Source organism: Protopterus annectens, chromosome 5.part0 (assembly GCF_019279795.1).
Source record: "Protopterus annectens isolate FY-2018-M chromosome 5.part0, PAN1.0, whole genome shotgun sequence".
NCBI classification, from domain to species: domain Eukaryota; kingdom Metazoa; phylum Chordata; order Ceratodontiformes; family Protopteridae; genus Protopterus; species Protopterus annectens.
The window spans coordinates 1,101,137,732-1,101,160,182 of NC_056735.1; the positions used below are offsets into that span (position 1 = coordinate 1,101,137,732).

The 22,451-nt window shown below is 39.8% G+C and overlaps 1 protein-coding gene across 1 annotated transcript in view; it reads right to left on the reverse strand.

Annotated features, from left to right (window-relative positions):
• Positions 1–22,451, reverse strand: part of REV1 (REV1 DNA directed polymerase) — a 4,137,464-nt gene that overhangs the window by 264,567 nt on the left and 3,850,446 nt on the right. The window contains exon 19 of the mRNA XM_044071967.1: positions 2,337–2,554. Within this exon, the coding sequence (XP_043927902.1) occupies positions 2,337–2,554 (218 nt within the window). The remainder of the gene's footprint in view (positions 1–2,336; positions 2,555–22,451) is intronic.

The window sequence follows — 22,451 nt, forward strand, 5'->3', positions numbered from 1 at the left end:
GAACTTTTTAGCAACAGAAACTCAAACTGCAATAAAATAGCTAGCTTGACAACATTCAAAGAAATGCATTCTACAACAATATTTACTATGTTGTTTGATGCAGCCTTCTGAGGCATTCACTAACCTCAGGCGGAACAGGAACATGAACAGAACTACAAACACTGCTGTGTGGGCTTATCTTGGGCTGGACACAAAGTCTGAAATATAACTGGAGTAAGATGTAGACATCAGCAAAAAAAATCCTCAAGAAGGGAAATGTAAGACACTATGCAAATCTAACATGGTGTGTATTAAAGAGACTGAATAGAAGAAAATATCTTGCAGCGAGAGCTCAAATATAACTCATGCTTTTCTCCCAACCAGCAATGGAAGGATACATTTTCTTAAGGATGAAATACATTCTGAGGTTATTAAAGTTTTCATAAATTTAGTCTTTTAGTTTCAAATCCATTTTACAGCACACTTTTTAAACATGAAGAATGCTCAAGCCACACCAAGAGCCTAACTGAAAAAGGAGCCTTTCTTAAGGAAGTGAAATGGAAAGGGACAAAAAGTAGAGGAAAAAAATTATGTACTTATCATAATGTTCCATCTGTGTTGTCAATCTACTGTTTTTTCTCTCATTTCCAAAACAAAGGATATTACACACTTCACCTGTTAGATGTCCACAGACAGTTGCGTTTCTATCTAAACAGAACTAAATCTTTCAGAAAATCTGACCACTGTATTTTAGATGCAAAAAAGGGCAAACCAGTTACCAGGACCATCTTAGCCAAATGGTTAAGGGATTGCGTTTCATTTTTTAATTAATCAAAAGGTGTTTCTTTACCTCAACAAGTTAAGACTCACTCTACTGGAACTACGGCAACTTCTCAAGCCTTTTGGGCCAATATTTCAATTGACATTTGTTCAGCTGTCTCCTGGACTAATTCTCACACCTTTATTTCCTACTACAAATTGGACACAGTGCCCAGAAGTAGAGCTGCTTTTGGTTCTGCAGTGCTCTGTAATATCCTTCCATGAAGGCCACCCAAGCTTTTGTTGCAGCTGGGGACTCTGTCCCACATGTCAAAGAAGAATGAGAAGACAACATCATATAAAGAAGTTATGTACTTACCATAACATTCTATCTGTGTTGTCCTTCTCATTCTTCCTCAACCTTCCCTCCCTCCTTCCCCCTGTCCTTTGGGGAATGACCTGAGAGTAGTGTTTATAGGAAGCTCTGTTCCTTGTTGAGCTTCTGTTTTTCTCTCTCTCTCTTTTCTGTGTTAGTAGTTTTCAGACGTAGTTGCACTTGGCCTATATAGTTTATTGTTGGCAAACATGGTATCAGCAAACTCGATCTGAGGTAACCAAGGGGTGAGGCATTATGGGCAGAGGTGGAGCTTGAGCTTCAGAGCCCAAGCTTTTGGAAAGTGTTAGAGTTAGATCCGAGGTCAGATATGAAACCCCCACAGGTCAAGGAAGAATAAGAAAGACAACATCAGGTCTACTATTCTCAAAGTTATTCAGCCATTACATTTCTGTGTGATAACATCAGTATGACATGTTAATTTTTTTACATTTAAAAAAAAGGTAGCAGATATAAACAGAAAATGTAAAAATAACCTAATTAATTCTACAAAAATACATCAGTTTTCTTAAAACATATGGACACTTAAAAAGTCTAAGATAGGAGGCTAAAAGTACTTCCTAAAGATAACAACATGAAATTTCATTACAGCTTAAAAACATACACTTTTCAGAAGGACTCTTATAAGGAAAACTATCCAACTGCTTGCCCTGTTAAGGGCTGTGGTCATAGCAAGTTGAGCAAGATAGAGCAACATTCCTCCACAATAACAATCTTGATCTCCATGACATCGGAAGATGAAGCCCTGACCAAGGTTCAGCTAATGGACAGCCAACCAAGGAGGGAAAGACTGATAAGATGCCTGCTTAATTGTCCTTGAGGGATGGGATTAAAAGGCATGTTGTGGGTTGTGATTCCCACTAAAATATCCTGGGGCCTAGTTAGAGATATGCACTGAAAATGTGATAAGGTAGCTTGAGGGGCAACCTTTATCACTTGTGGAAAGCAATTGACAGTCCCACATTATACTCAATTCATGTTTTACAATAAAATAAGTAAGCTGCTTATGGGGAGCTGCAAAGTAAAATTCCTGGTTAACGGCCATGATCTGCTGTCTTCAAGTAGGAAACATGGGTTGTATCAACTGTCCACATAAATGTCAGACATGGAAAGAGAAATAATAGATATTCTCAGGTAAGCTAAAAGACATAACTTTCTGCCATGCTTGATAAACCTCACTGAACTGTTTAGTGGAAATATTTACCTGCAACTGAACCTCAGCAGCTGGGCTGACTTGCTTTAATACGGAAGAAACTAATTTCAGAGAGTGACTGGCATCAATTCCTGAATTACGAGAAGGGGTTCCCAAAAGTTTAGTCTTCATAGGACTGATGATCTTCTTCACTGGGCTTCCTTGGTTTCTCTTCTTTTTCTTATGTTTCATTAATGGTGGTTTCAGTTGTAGTAACGGATTTCTGGAAACTGAAGAAAAAATGATACAAAATTATCTTCAGTTCACTAAAGTACAGCAATTAAAAAGCAGGCATGATCTTACAAGATTTTTGATTTTTTAAAGATATAAGAATTCAGTGACATTTAGCACAATTTGTAAACTAATGTGTATTAAATAGTAATATTGGAGAGGGGTAATTTTTTCATTACAAAAAAAAGATACCAAATCTATTTGCTTATAAAAAAAAAGAATTCAGTTATGAGGGGTTTATGCATATGAAACATTGACAAAATGTTTTCTTACTGTAACTGTAATAAAATAATTTATCCATACATAAAGCAACCCCACTGAGAATATGAGGTGCACCAGGAAAATCCAATATTAAGAACCAAGACAACAATCGAGAAGCAAAATCAATAAATACCAGGTCCAATGAAGGTAAGATAGCCACAGGTGTGCAAGAGAAATAAATTTAAAAAAACAGTAAAAACAACAAACAAGATTAAGAGTTTTCATCTGCAAACATACACAGACTTCTTCAGAATCAATACTACATCTACAAAGAACTCTTTAAATCTCCCACCCACAAAATCACATGAGCATTGCCCTCCAATTAAATCCAAGATCCAAAAATAAGACTACAAGATAGAAAGTAAAAAAATACGATTAAAACTGAAATGAATATTAAACACAATAAGTCTTAAGTCTCAAAACACTCCCAATGGATAAATGCTTGTTCAGATCAGGTGATTTAACTTAAGCTGCCAATGTAATTCTCGTTTTTCTAAAAAAATCTTCCCAAGGTCCACCACTAGGGTTCCTCACAACTTGTTCCCACCCAAAAAATAAAAAAAAATACTGCTCAGGATGCTTTGCAATGTGTTTGAACAGAGCACATATGGCATCTTTTTCCTGATGTTCAAAAGGTGCCTTTAAATAAGCTTTTTAAACTTCTTTTGGGATTTCCTTGCATAAAACTCATTACATTTTTGACATTTAGCCAGATAAACTATGTCTTTGGTGTTGCAGTTACAATGAAAACCCAATCTAATGACATAATGTTTAATTCTTACAAGGTCAGCCACCAAAATAAACTTACACTGGGGACAGAACCCACATTAACTGTACCATGTTTTTTGTTACAAATAAGTCCACTGATGTGATTCTCCACTTCCAACATATTCTTAAAGGTTCTACCCTTCTGGCAGACCACTAAGGGTTTTGCCCCCACTTTATTAACTACTCCATTAAAAAAAAAGAAAATATACACCAATTTTTGCACAGCACCTCCCTGATGTAACTAGACTCAAGAGTAAACTCAGTAATAAAAAATAAAGTGTGGTCTTTTACCCTGTGTGAGCTACCAGCAAATAACTCATGCACACTACTATGAGGGGATTTGAACAAGAACAAAATATCTCCTTGTTTTCTTTTAAGTGTGACACTGGAACTAACATTGTTAACTAAGACAGAAGGATATCCACGTGCCACAAACATATCTACTAGTTTGAGACACAACTTCAAACTATCTTCCGACACCATTCCAGCCAATCTAATAAACTGCCCTTTAATGAGACCTCTCTTTTTGAAGCTTCAGGTGATTGCTAGAATAGTGCAACAAACTGTTAGAAATTCTAACACAGTGCTCACAATACACCGACTACTAACATCTTTGAAAATATACACATCCAAATAATTGATAGACAACCTATTATGAAAAAAGTGAACATCAAAAAAAGTAGTAGTGGAATTCAAATAATTAATGAAGGGTTCAATCTCTTCACTAGGTTTATCCCACACAATAAAAATGTCACCCAAGTAACTCGCAGACAACTTGATGGGATCAGGATAAAATCTATTTGGCACAAAGCGTTTTTCCCATTGAATTAGCACAATGTTAGCAAAAATGGGGGTCACAAGATGGCCCCATAGCAACACCCTTAATTTGCTGAAAATACTAGCTATCCAAGTACACAAAATTGTTCTTAAGTACCAGTTCCATTAACAAAACCAAAATCTTCATTTCACTGTTGTTCAAGGTAGTTGATTCTAGCAAAAATATCCTGATACATTTCCAAACCTGCACAATGAGGTATAACATTAAAAAGCTCAACCACGTCCACAGTAAGAAAACTTTTCAGTTTGAGCAGGAAATCCCAGGAATCCCGACACAAATGAGAGAAAGGTTCTAACTACTTTTTAAACTTGAAATCAATATATTTAGCCAAGGGATACATTTTTGAACATTTGGCACTAACTATGGGTCTCATTGGTGCTTTTATTTATCTTTGGAATGCCACATAGAGAGGGAACTACTGGAAATTTCACATCAAGAAAATGAAAATTCAGGTGTAAGCTGTCCTTGATCTATCAGGTCTTTCAAGTAATAATCAATATTCTTATATGCTATGTGAATCATACTTAAAGAGACCTCATCATAAAAACCACTCTGCCAGACATATTCGTTCATTCGGTTGAGGTAATCATGCTTACTCATAACAACAACCCCCCCCCCCTTATTAGGTTTCATCACTCGCACATCTTTGTCATAAACCAAACTTTTCAATAATGTATACTCTGCTTGAGGTAAATTATGCGGGCTATGGATATGAAACTGATGTTGCCATAAATACCTAAAGTCATTTTCACATAAGTTTTCAAAAATGAGTAAAGGCAACGAAAAGGGGGGCTGAAAATGCTGCTACAATGCAAAATATCAGCACAAACATGGCCCTTGTTAAACATAACCTTGAAGTTCAACTTCCTTTAGAAAATTTTTAAGGCAATAAGTAAATTATTATTATTCACAAATAGGTGTGATTGACAAGAGGGAACAAAGTTAAAGCCTTTACTGAGCAAGTTTGCATGTGCACTGCCCAAACATTTACTAGACAAATTAAAAAGTTTGAAATCACCTGAATTGTATTTTTACTGGAACTTGGATTTAATTGGAGGGGAATGTTCAAGTGACTTTGTGGGTGGGACATTTAAAAAGTCTTTTGTAGATGTAGCAGTGATTCTGAAGAAGCCTATGTATGTTATCAGACGAAAGTGCTTAATCTTGTTTGTTGTTTTTACTGTTTATTACATTTATTTTTCCTGTACACCTGTGGCTACATTGCCTTCATTCCACCCGGTATTTACTGCTTTTGCTAATCCAAGAAAAAATATGTTTTATTAAGATTGAGCCCTTTCATCTGTATACAATTTTAATCAGACTTCATCAGAATTTGTTAAAAACAGCACTAAATGCTCTACTTAAAGCAATTTCAATGACTACCTGACAGCTGGCCCCCTTCTTAAAGCCAAATATGTATACATTCAGTCACTCATGACAGTAAATAATAAAAATACACAATTAGGTGTAAAAGAATCTTTTGAATTATATTAAAATGAATTCTAACAATAAAACATTATATAATGATAGAAAATGTATGGATATAAAAAACTTTTTTTCTTGCAACAATAAACTGACATTCCAGAACAGTACCTATCTAAACACTAACCAGAATGACCCTGCTTAGTTTTTGAAATCAAACTAAAGTACCTTACTTTTATTTTACAACTTGGCTACCTGCAACCTCAAAACACTGGCAACAGAGATTGGATTAGTTCTTACATTCTAATTTGTTTTCCCAACCCTTTCCTATAGGAGAAATATCAACTTTTTCTGAAATAAAAAAAAAAAAAAAATCTTTTGAGTTCTCGCGTCAAGTCAAATGTTTATAAAGAGCATTACTAATAACTTTTCTTTCTTTACATCATTCTGATGCTTGTATATCCTTTGGTTCACTTGCTTCTGTTTTACCCATATAGAAGCCATTGCAGCAGAGGCAGTTTGCCAAGTAAATTATGGCTTTACTTTTACAATTACATGTTTCAGGGCAGGATATAATCCGTGAGGGAGTTGGCTACAATTACATAAGGGCCTCCATGAAAATAACTGCAAAATTTTTGTGTACCTTTTACATTTTTCCCATTATTAGAAGCTATTAAAGTCTCCTTTTCAAAAATCCCTTTCAAACTTATGCCTCTATTATGGATAAATCTAGGGCTTGCTCCTAAAATCTTAGTGTTGGCATCTTTTATCACTGCATTCTTGCACTTATTTTCTAATAATTTCTGATACTACAGAATTTACCTCACTATGCATACTTCTAACAACCACAGTGTCAGAGAAATTTCTGTTACTGTTTTGGTAAAAATTAACAGAGCTTCTGCAAAAAATAACCAAGTGCTCAGACTTTAGACAACCCGTAATTAGATAACTCATCATAACTACTCTCACAGATACTACTTTTAACATAAGCATGTAATCATCTGGCTTAAGCTTGTAAACACTGTAAATACTTGAGGTTGCGCTGGTATACTGAATGTTTCATTGCAATTTCATCTGTTAGTTGTACTTGGTGCCCTTCCAATTTATACTTGATGTGGCCGAGTTTCTGTGTACAATATTCCTATTTTTTCTACAGTGTTTGTTACTTACCTTCCTGTCTGTGGCTGAAGTAGGTCAAGTTGTATCTATCCACTACCCCAGTTTACACACTTACAAATAAATAGGCCAAATCATAAGCATTCAAACTCCATAAGGTAAGCAAATCAGCTGAAAACTGAGAATAGAACAAAGTGCTATGGTGTAGCTATGTCAACCTCTGCAACACCGTGACATCCTAATAAAACTGTGCTTACATGTACATTTGTAAGGTAAGCTAAACCTCTGGAACACAGTGGCATCCTAATAAAACTGTACTTACCTGCATATTTGTAAGGTAAGCTATTCGGAAAAAATAAATACTACCTGATCTCAGGTATAAAAGAATACAAATATAATTATATATCCATCCTCAACCCCTTTTTCTCATTTTGCACATGGGGTCAGGTGTCACTTCAACAGTGACAATCATCTCGAGCCAAGGTTTACACACACACACACAAAAAAAAAAAAAAATATATATATATATATATATATATATATATAAATAAACTATATCTGCAAATTACCTGATTTATTGGTGGAAGGTTATAGAGTCCTTAGTAAAACTCAGGCAATGTTGTTCGACTGGCACCCCAGCATTGAAGGAAACAGGCAGGGAGGGATAGGGGGTGAAGTGGTGTGGCCCATTTGTCTCTCCTGCAGAGTGGGGCTGCACAGACTCGGTGTGATTTCCATGGTAAAGACTGGGGAAACCACCTCTCTTGTTTTCATGGGGAGGGGGGGGTTGTCTGGAAGGAACATACAGAAGTGAGGGTATGGCTTCAGAGGTCATACCAGTGCAAGATTTCCCACTGCATTTTACTATGTGAATGAAGGCGAAAAGGGCCAGCTCTTTAAAAGGCAAAGCACCCCCGATGGCTGTCTAAATGATGGTGTCTCCCAGGCTACACTCTCGCCATGGATTGGGAACAAATGGGATTACTGGTCGGGGTGTTCAACCAACAGGCAGCAGGGGCAAAATGTGTCAAAAAAATAATCAGCAATATCCAAAGAATATTTCCTTCTGTCAAAAGCCCTTATGATTTCAATAACATAGATTACCCATTTGCTGGATATAATGGGTGTCAATTTAACATGTGTTTCAACAGGTTTCATTCTAAAAAAAAAAAAAAGATGCATCCCTTCCTTGCAGGAAACTGTTACAGATTCCAACTCTGACAGCCATAATACAGCAACACAAGTTTTTCATTTGTTTTGGTACTTAATTCTTACATGGTAATGAAATCAACAGTGAGGTCATAGTATGATACTTGGTGTCAAGCCCATATCGATTCCAGAGGGAGCCAATCATATATCCACATGTAGCTCTGTATTAAGCTAGACATATTCCAGTAAGGCTATATAAACTGACACCTTAATAAGAAGCAAACAACAAAATCATACGCAATTTTGCTGAGTATGTTATTCAACTATTTTGAATACAACACATTAAAGGGCACATCTGAGTTCTCAGTAATCCATCCGTAGCCAAGCGCTATACATTCTTTAGTTCAGTCCTTTACTACTGGTACTACAGCATGTGATTAATGAGGTGTTATATATCTCTTTTAGTAAACATTATTTAAACACACACACGTTAAACTTTTTATTTATTTTTAATTTATCCTTTGCTGATTGAGTAGATCCCACTAGGCTAATGGCATCTTGTCAGTGGAGACCAGTGGTGGTATTTATATAAGGGGAAATTTGGCTAGGGCATCAGGGAACTTCTACTCTTTGGAGCTGCTAGATGGCACCAGAGGGCTCCTAGAGCAGCAACTTAGAAACCTAAGAGAAGGAGCAGCAGCATGGAGAAGGAGAGAAAAGTTATGGAGAGTTTGGAGGTGGAAAATAACACTATGGAGAAAATCTTGTTTAATATGGAGTATGAGAATGCAGATAAAGATTTTTATGTGGTGAATGATACAAATGAGCAGCATTTACTGACTCAATGGGCAATGAAGTAAGAGAATCTTTTGGAGTGGTACAGATAACAGAACTGCCATCAGGAGGAAATGATGTCCCGTTAAAATAATAGACTAGGATGATCCAGGTGACAATTTAGCTGTTTCATTGTGTGACATGACAGATCACTTTTTCAGAAATGCTGAATAATATGGTGAAGTAACCAGGTGATCTGACAGCACAGAATGCAGCAGCGACAGAAGAGAACGAAGAGCAGTGACAAACTGTAAGTAAAACTGTTTAAAAAGAAGAGAAGACCAACTGTGAGAATAAAAACAAAAAAATGCCACTGCATCTTTCACGAGCTCCAAGAAGAACTAAACCCTTATATAAAGGGTTCAGTTCAATCTCAGCCTTACTACAGGATATGTTCCCAAGGAATGGCGTACAGGAACAGTGGTCCCACTCCACAAAGGTGGTGCTACAACAGACCCCGGAAACTATCGCCCTATAAGTCTGACTAGCCTGGTCTGCAAAGCTATGGAACATATCATCATGGAAATCATAAACAAAGACATTGGGAACCTCCAGACACTGGATCCTACCCAATTCGGCTTTGTTAAGGGCAGATCTTGCCTCTTGAACCTGGTCGACTTCTTTGAAACAGTTACCAAAGCCATAGATGAAGGGAAGGTAGTCCACACAGCCTACCTGGACCTCGCAAAGGCCTTTGACACAATACCCCCACTCAGGCATCATAAATAAGCTCACCAGCTTAAATATCAAGCCCTATGGGTTGCAAACTGGCTCAGGGATAGAACACACATGGTCAGAATAGCAGGTGCCATGTCAGACTCTAAACCAGTTGCAAGTGGTGTCCCACAAGGCTCAGTCCTGGGACCTCTCTTGTTCGGTATATATTTCTCCGAGGTACAGGCTAACACAGGTGGACTATGGCTAACCAAGTTTGCAGATGACTGCAAACTGGGTGCTATAATCGACTCTCCGACTGACACAAGCATCCTCCAAAAGGGTCTCACAGAGAAGGATAACTGGTGCCAGAGCCATGGCCTAAAGCTAAATGCCAAAAAGTGCATAGTCATCCTCTTTGGAAAAAACAAAATGCCCACAAATTACCACATAGGTGGTAATCCATTAAGTACGGAAGAAGTAATTAGGGACTTGGGGACCCAAGTAGATAGCAATCTCTCCTTTGACAATCACGTTGCCAAAGTAGTTAGAAAGACCTTCTATATAGCCCACCTTATCATGAAAGGATTCACATCTAGATCAAGAGAGGTCATTGTGCCCCTCTACTCATCACTTATCAGGCCCATAATTGAGTACAATGCCCCATTTGGGATGTACCTTACCCGACACCTTCAACAACTGGAAAGACCCCAAAAGTATCTCACCAAAAGGATCAAGGGGCTCAAACAGATGCCCTATGCAGTTAGGCTAAAGAAACTCCAGCTCTACTCAGTTGGGTACCGCCTACTCAGAGGCAATCTGTGTCTGACGTATAAAGCCATGTCCAACCCAGAATTAATGGACATGCTTCACCTCAGGAAATCTAAATCCCTTAGAGCTACATGCTCCACGGACTTGAACCTCAGCACAGAAATAAATAGGACATGCTGGAAGGACAGATTCATATCGCAGAGGCTCCCCTCACTCTGGAACAAAATCCCAATCCATGTCAGGCAGAGCCCCTCACTGAACCTCTTCAAGAGAAATCTTGACAAATGGATGGGAGATCGTAAGTTTACCCCTGGGATCTCTTCTGTGTCGCTGCTTGACAGAGCTACAGTAAACAAACCTTAAAAGGGCTACCTTCTGTGACCTACTATACAGAGGCACATTCAACTAATCTAAAAGGGTGGTGAAAGCCAAACACACTCTGGCTAGGCTTATAAATGCCCTAGGGCAGATAGCCTAGTATCAACCTATGAACCTATGATAATTTGGTAACTGTTTTGGGTTTTAAAGCTGAAGAAATACAATACTTTATACATATAGAGACTTACTGTGACTTAACATTTGAAACTGATTTACTGATTATAAAACTTCAGGAACTGTGTAACAAAAAGGACATTTACCACAGAACAATTATTTGTTTTCTGGCAGAAACTTAAATGTTAAAAAACATTTTACTTTGCAGTTTAAAACTAATGAATGGGAAGAAGAGGAAGTTAAAAAATGCATGCAAGGTTTATTTGAACAGTTTTGTAAGATGTTATCATAACAGCAAACGTCTTTCTCTTCACTGTTGCAGTATTCCTTACTAAAGGGTTTCCCTGCCAAGGGAAGATCTTATTATAACAGCGGATGTCTTCCTCTTCACTGTTGCAGTATTCCTTACTGAAGGGATTTCCTGCCAAGGGTAGCCCAACATCCGGCCAGTATACCAAAGCCTTAAGTTTTAGAGATGTACAAAGAGTAGGGTATAAAGGTGGTGTAAGGATGTATGTACCTCAGAACTGAAAAGCCTCAGAAGGAACAACAGTCCATGGAAGTAGGAGAAGCATGTGCATCCAGAAAGAGAAAAGGAAAATAGCAGAGAAGAGAGGGGGCGAAGACTGCAACAGTGAAGAGAAGGACATCTACTGTTTGCTAAGATGTTATACAGCTGTACTCTGTCAGTCCACATCACTGTTGCAGTACTCCTTACTAAAGGGAGAGTACAAAAGCTCAAGAGGTCCTGCTCTGGAAACAACATCCAATTTGTAATGCTTAGTAAATGTATGGACAGAGGTCCATGTAGCAGCCTCAAAGATGGAATTGGTATCCGATCCTTCAAACAAAAAAACACCAGAGGAAGCCACAGCCCGGGTAGAATGAGCCTTTACAGAGGCAGAAAGACATTTCCCATGAAAGCAGTAACAAAATGAAATGGCCTTAGACATCCAGGAAGAAATGGTTTGCTTAGAAACAGCCAGACCTAGACACCTGGGATGAAAAGAAACATAAAGCTGTTCAGACTTGTGAATGGTATTAGTTTTATCGAAATAATATCTGCGCTGTCTATGCAAATCCAAAATGCGAAGAACCTTCTCACTAGCAGATTGTGGAGAAGGAAAAAAGGAGGGCAAATTAATAGACTGAGTAAGAGACAATTCATCAAGCATCTTGGGCATAAAAGAAGAATTAGTATGAAGGGACACCCTGTCCCTATGAAAAAATAAAAAAGGAGGACCAGCTAGCTATAAGAGCCTGGAATTCAGACACTCTCTTAACTGAGATAAGGGTCAAAAAAAGAACAGTCTTCCATTTACAATGCTATAAGGAAGCTGAAGCTCAGGCTCAAAAGTAGCCAAAGTTAATTTTTCAAGAAAAAAAATAAGGTCCCAGGAAAGTGGAACAGGCTTCATGGGAGGTATGATAAGAAGGACTCCTCTAAGAAATTGTTTGACCTCAAACACAGAGGCCAGAGGAGGAGTTAATGGCAGACAGAAATAACTGAAAAGTGAGCTTTAACAGAAGAATATGCTAACCCAATATGGAGCAATTTACACACACAAGAGAACCAGAGGAATCCCTATAGAAAGTGGATCCTAGTTAAAGGCAAGGCACCAAACAGAACATTTCTTCAATTTGGACATAGAGGATTTCCTGGTAGTAGGTTTACTGGCCTCCTGCAGAACCTAAGCACGTCCTGAGAAAAAGGGGGCCTACAAGGGATCAAAACCATATCACCCACAATATCAGCTGAAGAGTAGACAAGTGAGGATGGATGAGACCCCTTGTCTTCTGTGAGTAGGTCCACCTTGTAAGATAACCTGGTGATTGCCCTTGGTTAGGTGCAGAAGAAGAGGGAACCAATGCTGTCTGGACCAAAAGGGAGTCACCACCAAGATTTTGGTGAGTCTTGCTCTATCTTAAGCAGGACCCTCAGAATGAAAGAAAGGGGAGGGAAGGAGTAAAGAAACATCCCCTTTCAAGAAAAAGAGAGGGAATCCACCTTCCAAGCCAGAAGATTAGGGGTTCTGGTGCAAAAAAGAGGAAGTTGTCTGTTCAAAGGGGAGGCAAACAATTCTACTTGAGGAGTACCCCACTGATGGACAAATGTCCAGAAAGGCATCTCTGTGAAGCATCCATTCGTGAGGCTGTGACATGGACCTACTCAGAGAGTCTGCCACAATGTTCTGCTCTATACAGCCTGAACAGACACTTGATTCTGGACAGCTAGATTCCAAGCCTGAAAAAACAGCCTACAAAGAAGGTAGGTCTGTGTCTCCTGTTGCTTGTTGATGTAATACATCACTGTGGTGTTGTCTGTAAAGATTTTGAGGCACCCTGGAAGAAAGAGAGGATGAAAGGCCTGAAGGGTGAAAAGGAGAACTCTTATCTCCTTGACTCTGATGTGGTCTGACCTCTGATGAGGGGGACCAGAGACCCTAAACCCTGAGGTGACCAAAAGAGGCATATGAAAAGATTTCCTGAGAGAGGAATGGGGACTGAAAAGGAAGTCCTTGGTTGAGAGACAGCTGATGAATTCCCCTACTGAAGCTTGACCTTGAGGCACGGAATAAGAGGGACTAGGAAATCTAAAGAATGACAGTGTTGGAGTCATACTGACTTTAGGAACCACTGCAGTTTTCTCATATGGATCTTGGCTAGAGGTAGCATAGGAATGGTGGAAGCCATGAATCCTAGAGCCCGAAGAAACTCCCTGGTAGTAACTGAAACATGAGGGAGAATGGAATGAAAAAAGGCAATCAGAGAAAGAGCCTTGGGAGGAGGCAGGGAAGCCAGCATAGGAATGGTCTGCAGCCTGCAACCGAGAAATACATGACCCTGAGAAGGAACTAGGATTGATTTCTGGAAGTTTATTGTAAACCCCAGTCTTTTCAAGACACAAACAGTATAGTGGAGGTGCTGAAGCAAGGTCTCGGGGGAGGAAGCTTGAAGAAGCATCCAGATAAGGAAAGATTTGAACCCCACTCATCCAACAGAAAGCAATCGCAGGAGGAAGGCATTTGGTGAAAACCCTTGGGGCAGTAGAAAGGCAAAAGGGCAAAGCAGAGAACTGAAAATGCAAGGAAGAAACACAGAAATACAAAAAAATCCTGTAAAGGGGATGGATAGGGCTGTGAAGATAAGCATTCTCTAGATCCAGAGAGACCAGTAAAGCCTAGGGAAGAAGAGAAGAAAATAGGGTCTGAAGGGATAACATCCCAAAGGAAGAGATTTTCATAAAGGTGTTGTGCTGAAAGAGGTCCAGAATGGGTCGCCAAGTACCTCTTCCTTCCTAGGAACCAGAAACATTCTGGAATAAAACCCCTTCCCTTCCTGGAAAGAGGGAACACCTTGAATGGTACAAAGAGACAGAAGGCTTTGAAGTACTTCTGTAAGTAAAGGAAGCTGTTCTTGAGGAGGTTGAGGGATGTTCAGAAAAGCAGGAAGGAATTTTCACACCATGAAGAAAAGATCAAAGAGAACAGATTATGGTGGTTCAGGCACATGTGCAGAAAAGCAGAAGACAATCTGATGAAGAAGAGTTGGGACAGATGGGAAGAAAGTAAGAGGAAAAGAGGGTATCCAACAAAGAGGTGGATCAATTGTGAGAGAGAAGATCTGCAAAAGTGAGGCATGAATGTTTGAAGAAGACAGGCATGTAGCATTAAAAGGACAGAAATGGTGGCAGATAACACAACACCCCAACCCCATGTAGAAAAATGGGAAAAAGAGGGTTAATGATGATGATGAAGTATCCCTGACAGATGGTGGACAGAACCCAAGAGTCTTGAGCAACCAGTAACCAATTGGGAAGGAACAAAGAAAGATGAAGACATAAAGGAACTTGACTGAGGAAAGGGGGAAGCAAACAGTCTGATAGAACCTGGCTTGTCTTAAAAAAGAGGTTTCTTGGTAGTGGGAATCTGAGTAGACTTAGCAGGATGAATACTTCTAGCACCCCCTTACCTTTGTGGAGAGGATGAGGCTGTCTGCGAAAAAAAGCAGATTTAGAGGGGTAGTTCTTTTAGAACTTGGGAATAGGAAAAACAAAAAATGCTTCACTTCCTGCAAGGCCTTCCCCTTATCCTGCAGAGACTTAAAAAACTCAGCAGCTGCAGAACCAGAGAGATTCTCATTATCAAGAGGAGCATCCAACACTTTAGCCATAACATCAAGAGGCATAAGCTGCATCATAACTACATTTAATAGAGTGGCATACTACTTGAGAAGCGGAGCCCAGTAAAGAGTGCGCCAAGACCTCATTATCAGGAAGTTCAGATATAGCCTGAGAAAGAAGGGCTACAACATACCTGGCCATATGGGTATGGTAATTAATAACCTAAAGGCCAAGGTGGCAGTAGACCACAGAATGATCAGAAGGACATTTGGAGAGAAACACTCATCAGGCACTTTGTAAAACCTGTCAGGTTTCTTAGAGGCTGGAGGGTGAAATTCAGGGGCCATGGAGGCTGCTGAAAAGGTATCTAAAAGGGCAGCCAATATAGGGGAAACAGCAGAGGGCTTGGGGACTTCATCCACAGGAACTCATAATACCTTTTTCGAATGTCAGAAACCTGACAGCAGTCCCATTTAAAGTACTCTATTATACAATAGCATCTCCAAAATAGAGTGCTTCAAAAGGAGAGTCTGGGTTAATAGAGTCTTTGTTTTCAGAGCCATAATCCAAGGAAGAAGGGATCTGAGAGGAATATGCCAAAGACTCTTCCACAGAATCCAAGTCCTCATAAGAGGAGTCCTGCTCTCTGGGCTGCCTGAGTGGGATAGAGGGACCAAGGGGGAGCAAGGACAGAAACTCCTTGGAGAGGCTTCAATGTCATTAATGCATTAAATAACCCCTGGGTCAAACCCTGCCATTCATGCTGGAGATCCTTAAAAGCAGGGGAAATATGCTTAGTTTTTTGTTTCTTATTTTGAGGGACATCCACCCTAAATACCCTAGGAGGTTCAGACCCTTGCTTATATTCAAATAATGTAGTAAAACTCTCCTCCCACTCAAGTGTCTGCGGAATCCCCCTTGTATGCTCTGAAATGATCAGCCAAGGTTCCCCCTCAACATCCGGAATGGACATCTGCACAGCTTCTGAGGAGAAGTCTGATACATGCCGGCCTCTGATATGGTCAAGGCACAGAATCCAATGAACAACGAGCTGATCCTCTGGGCTTTTACCAGCCTTAACAGAGACATCCAGGGGAGGTGGGACAGCAACCAAGTCAGACTTAACTCTACTGGCCTTCTTCTTGGCAGGCGGGTGACCTTTGGGATGGTAAGAGTCCATTATGGCACCTTGACGAACAATTTAAGAAGTTTGTTCTCAAGGTAAATAGATAAGCTAGGCAGAAGACTATCTAGGGTTTTAGGAACAAATGTCTGGCAGATAGAACACTTCATATGGTAGTGAAAAGCACCCAAAGAAAGAAACACTCTTCGTGACAATCCTTATGGGGACTCTGCCTCCCACACTGATATTTTCCCTTTCTGGATGACATGCAAACTCTCAAACTCAAAAAGTAAGAAAAGATAAGAATAAACCCCAACAGGGCACTTATCTAAAATACGGCTTGGCAACCAGCACAGAGGAAGGAGAGTTCAGACTGACGAGTTAAGATGGCATTCGGACTGTTAGCAAACAAATTCTGAGGTATGTATGTCCGTATGCCACCTTTATGCCCTATGTCTTGAGCTTTGAGCATTAAGTGTGAGGTGTAAGCCAAAACCAGTGGTCTGTGGCTGACCAAGTTTGCAGTTGACTGCAAATTGGGTAATGTCTTAAATTCCCCTAATGGTGTGAACATCCTCAAGAGGGCCTTACCCAAGCTAATGACTGGTGCCAGAAGCATGGCCTCATACTGAATGCCAATAAATGCATCATTATTCCCTTTGGGGAAAATGGTATCCCCATTAATTATCACATTAATAACAATGTACTAAGCACACAATCACTGGCGAGGGATTTGGGCACCCAGGTTAATAGCAATCTGACTTTTGACCACCATGTTGCCTCCGTTGTACGGAAGGTTTCTATATGACCCACCTCATAAGTAAGGGTATTTCATCCAGGAACAAGGAGGTCATAACATCCTTGTACTCCTCCCTTATCAGACCATTATCGAGTACAATGCCCTTTTCGGCATGTACCTTGCTAAGCATATCTATCAGCTGGAGAGAACACAGAGGTTCCTGACCACGAAAATCCAGGGTCTCAAACACCTGTCCTATACTGCTAGGCTAAAAGTCATGTCCCTCTACTCAGTCTCATAAACTTCTGCTCAAAGGCTACCTGTTTTTGGCATACAAGGCCATCTCAGATCCAGCCTTGATGGAGTTGATACATATCCGTAAGTCAAACTCCACTCGCATAACCTGCACACAAGGCCTCAACCTGGTCTATGACATTAACAGAACTTGTCAGCGGGATAGATTTCTGTTCCAAAGACTCCCCCATCTATGGAATAGACTCCCTCTCCATGTCAAGTACAGTACCAATCGAGCCCTCTTTAAGAGGAACCTGGATGACTGGATGGGAAAGACAAAATACACCCCTGGGATCCTATCGGTGCCCCTACTGGACAGGGGAAACAGGTGCTGACTTTGTGGGAACATGGACAAAATTCTTGGCTAGGCTTATAAGGGCCTCCGGGACAATAGTGTAGTAGTATCATCTTATGAACCTACACAACACCTATAAAAACCTAGGGCTTTGGTATACTGGTCGGATGTTGGGCTACCCTTGGCATGGAATTCCTTTAGTAAGGAATACTGCAACAGTTACATGGAAGGACATCGCTGAAAACACTGTGAAAGAGATGAAAGAAATTTAAGGAATGGAGGGCTGAGCATGGAAGCTGTCTTGAAATGTGCAAAAACATAGTGAAACACTTGCTAAATGTTGGTTTTGTGGCTGGTCATAGGGGGGCATTAAGATATGCTGGCCACCCTAAATCATGTTTCTTTTCTGGGGACCTTTCTCCTTTAATTAATGAATGTGCCAAGACACAATGTAACCAGTGTGGGGAGAAAGGACATACAGCAATAAGGTGTGTGGCTGAATGCAGGCACCTTTGGAAAAAAAGGGGTAGGGAAGAAAACACACACAATAAAGGACAACAAGAGACAGAGAAATATTCCACTACTCCACTACTCAACCCTTTCTTCAACCATTCATTCAGTAAACTTACAAAGTGCTTTCTCTGCCAAACCATTAATTTCTTGCACATTCCATAGCTTCTACCATCTGGGCCTGATAGTATATCAACATTTACTTTTATAAGTACTGCATTCAATTCACTAACTGCAATTTATTTTTCAAATTCCTTCATAACTCATACAGTAAATTTATTTACTTTCCATACTTGCTCTTGGGTTCTGTTTACCTCTCCTTTCACATTTTTCATATCTCATTATACTGATATCCTCCTCTACTATTTTACCCAAATGCGCGGATATCTCCTCCAATATCTCCTCCCTTGTAAATAATATATCTGCCTCAGCAATAATGCCTTCATTTTTTTCTCGAAATGCCTCATATCGTTCTTTTTCCATTTCATAATACTCTTATTCTCTAATTTTTCGAATACAGTTCTGTAACTTTTCCCATTCTTCACTTTCTCATCCTGCAACTGAAAAAATACTTTTTTTTTTTAAAACATGAAACCTCTTTATTAAATTATCTTTTATGACATAGGCAATCACACATTTGCATTATATATCACAAACCATAACATAATTTTTCTTGCAAAAATTATAAATCACTTTTAATCAACCCAGTCAGTCAGTCAAACATTAGATAGCTCATTCTTTCTTTCTTTTGGCTGTTCTCGTTAGGGGATTTCACAGCGGATCATGTTTTCATTTCTTCCTGTCCTCTGCATCTGGCTCTGTCACACCAACCACCTGTATGTCCTCTCTCACCATATCCACAGACCTTATCCTAGGCCTTCCTCTTTTCCTCTTACCTGGCAGCTCCATCCTTAACATCCTTTTCCCAATATACCCAGCACATGTCCTCCTCAGCACATGTCCAAACCAATGCAATCTCACTTCTCTAGCTTTGTGTCCAAACTGTCCAACCTGAGCTGACCCACTAATATACGGATTTCTAATCCTGACCATCCTCATCACACCCAGTGCAAATCTTAACAGCTTTAACTCTGCCACCTCCAGCTCTGACCCCTGTCTTTTCATCACTGCCACCGTCTCCAACCCATATAACATAGCTGATCTCACTACCCTCTTGTAGACCTTCCCCTTCACTCTTACTGGAATCCGTGTCTCACAAATCACTCCTGACACTCTTCTCCACCCACTCCACACTGCCTGTAATCTCTTATTCACCTCTCTTCTGCACTTACCATTACTCTGAACTGTTGATCCCAGGTATTTACACTTATCTACCTTCGCCATCTCTACTCCCCGCAACCTGACAATTCCTCTATCCTAGCTCTCATTAACACACATGTATTCTGTCTTAGTCTAGCTGACCTTCATTCCTCTCTGGAGCATATCTCCACCTCTCCAGGGTCTCCTCAACCTGGTCCCTACTCTCGCTACACATCACAATGTCTTCTGCAAACATTATAGTCCACGGGGGCTCCTGTCTGATCTTGTCTATCAACCTGTCCATCACCATTGCACATGAGAAAGGACACAAAGCTGATCCTTGATGTAAGTCCACCTCCACCTCAAACACATCCATCATTCCTACCGCAGACCTCACCACCATCACATTACCCTTGTACATGTCCTGTACCACTCTTACATACTTATCTGCCACTCCCGACATCCTCATACAATATCATAACTCCCCTCAAGGCACCCTGTCATATACTTTCTCTAAGTATACAAAAACACATTGCAGCTCACCTGATCTTCTCTATACTTCTCCATCAACACCCTCAGACACAAACAATGCATCTGTAGTGCTCTTTCCTGGCATAAAACCATACTGCTGCTCACTAATCATCACCTCCCTTCTTAACCTAGCTTCCCTTACTCCTTCCCATAACTTCAGCTGGGTAAGACAGCTCATTCAAATTCTGTCTTCCTTTAAACCTCATTCATCCCCTGTGTATGTTATTCCCACACTTCCAATTGGTTTTCTATGTAATTTGCTCATACCCTTTTCTAAAGATCCCAGTTTCAGTTGTTTTACCTCTGTTACTATGTTTATTACTTCTACTTCAGTTGGTTTAGACTTTGATTTCCATTTTCTAGTAACTGCTTTTTTGGCAGCCACCATAATTAGACTCAGCAAGGTCTTACTATGTTTATGTAATTCCAATTCTGTATCATAGCTCAGAAAAATAATTTCCCTAGCTACACCAATTTGTTCACCCAGTATCTCTGACAGAGTAGTCTGCAGGGAATTTTAAAAGTCTGCTAACTTACTACACTCCCAAAAAATATGTTCCCAATTACCACTTTTTTCCCCATCACACTTCCAACATTTGTTGTCTACCTGAGGAAAAATTCTCTGGAGTCTACCTGGGTATAAAAATACCTACTGTAAACACTTCCAAGCAAAAATGCTAAATCTTCTACATTTTGTTGGATATTTGGGAGACATACAGATACCCCCATTGTTTCTTTGTGAATTGCTTATCCAATCTCTCTTCCCAATTCTTACAGTTATCAAGCAATATTTTATACACTGTACCAATTATTACTTTTAACAGCAGCTTCTGTTCCAGATTCTACTAAAAACTCTGCTAGTGCTGGTCTTTTGTTTAGGACCCCCCATTTCTTTCTCTGCCTATAATTTGGTATCAATCCTTGATAGGGAAGGCAATCTGTATGTAGTCCAAATAAAGTCTTGGTGTCTTCCCATTCTATTATGTTTCTCTTTCTAGTTATTTGCTCCCAATACTTTGGTTCCTTAGCCAGTTTTCTCCAATACATTCCAGTCACTTCTTGCCTATTGTCTGTCTCCCTAATTGCAGTCATCCCTACTGGCAGACTTTCCTTCCCTCCATTCTAATGCTGGCTTAGTTCTTAGAAAATTTTCTGCTACTTTATGAATATAATATTCTGTATGATTATTCTCCTTACATATCTGCATCTAAAATCTCAATCTCTCCTTGTTTCTTGAGCTTCCCCCTATTTCATCATCATCCCTTTCCACATTCAATTACAGGTTTTTGCTTGTGCTATGTATAGCAGCCTCAGCTGTGTAGCTCTGAAATACCCCTTCAAATCAGGTAATCCCAATCCACCTTGTTCTATAGGAAGACATTGCTTATCCCACTTGACTCTTGCATTTTCTCCTCTCAGATAAAATCCTTCAGTGCTTTATTAATTACTATCTACAAGTTTTCTTCTGATAAAAATATGCCTGGCCTGTGTATATAAAACTGCTTGTATCCTACTTCACATCTATCAATTTTGGCATCACTTTTGCCATTCTTTTAGCCATTATAGACATAAACATTTTATAATCATGGTTTAGCAATGAAACAGGCCTGTATAAAGCTGGATCTGATGGGTCTTTACCCTCTTTAGGTATTACAGCCACCACCACTTTCTTCCAGGATGTTACTTCTTCTCCTCTTAAAATACATTTAAACAAAACCTTTCAGATCTTTACCAGTTTTTTTCCCTCCTAGCTTCCACAGGAATACCATATATTCCTGGGGATTTTCTAGTGGCTTGATTGTATATCACCATCTTTATCTCATCTCCTCAAATCCTGTTAGTAATTGAGTCTCATCTGCCTGTAACATTGACATATTTAATTCTTCCATAAACATTTCCATTTTCTTAATTTCCTATTTCTCTGCTTTACATAGATTTTCATAAAATTTCTGGAATATTTCTAGTGCCTCTACAGGATCTCTTGTTATCTTCATTGTTATAGGCTGCCTAAGCTTGGTGACAGCCCTTTCTACTTTCTGTTGCCTGAGTTACTGTGCTAAACGTTTCTGTTCTCTAAAGTTATTAAATAACAGCTGCTTAACAGCAATATTTCTAAATGCATGCATATTATTGAGGTAATCCCTTATTTTCTGCTTATCATTCTGCAGATGTTCTTTGTGTTTCACTGTTGCAGTCATTACACTTGGGGGTTATCCTGCTGGCAGGCTACCCTCAGTCGGCCTGAATTCCAAAGTCTAGGTCCGGCGTCGGTTGCTGTCGCCTCTTCCCTGACATCAGTGCACCAAGGGTATAAAAGATGCAGCCAACGCCATTTTCTTCAGTCTTTCTTGCCGCGCGGTGCCCGAACCAGAAGCAGTTCGCAAGTGCTGGTTGGCCGACTCCTGAGATTTTCGTGTTCGAATTTCAGATCCGAAGTCTTCATTAAAAGCTGAGTACCCCATTGGGGAAAACTTTTTTCTTGCTCCAGACCAATGTCAGAAAAAGTTAATAATTATATTTCTTGTGGGAAGCAAATACCTCATAAGGATTTTCATTCTTACTGTATTCCTTGCCTAGACCTTGACCACGGCGTTGCTTGTTGTCGGTTTTGTGCTAGATTTAACCAGCGCACTATAAAGCGCCGGTACGATTTTGCTTTTCGCTATTTTGGTAGAAGCTTTAATTACATGATGCCGTCGGGTAACCAACTGACTAC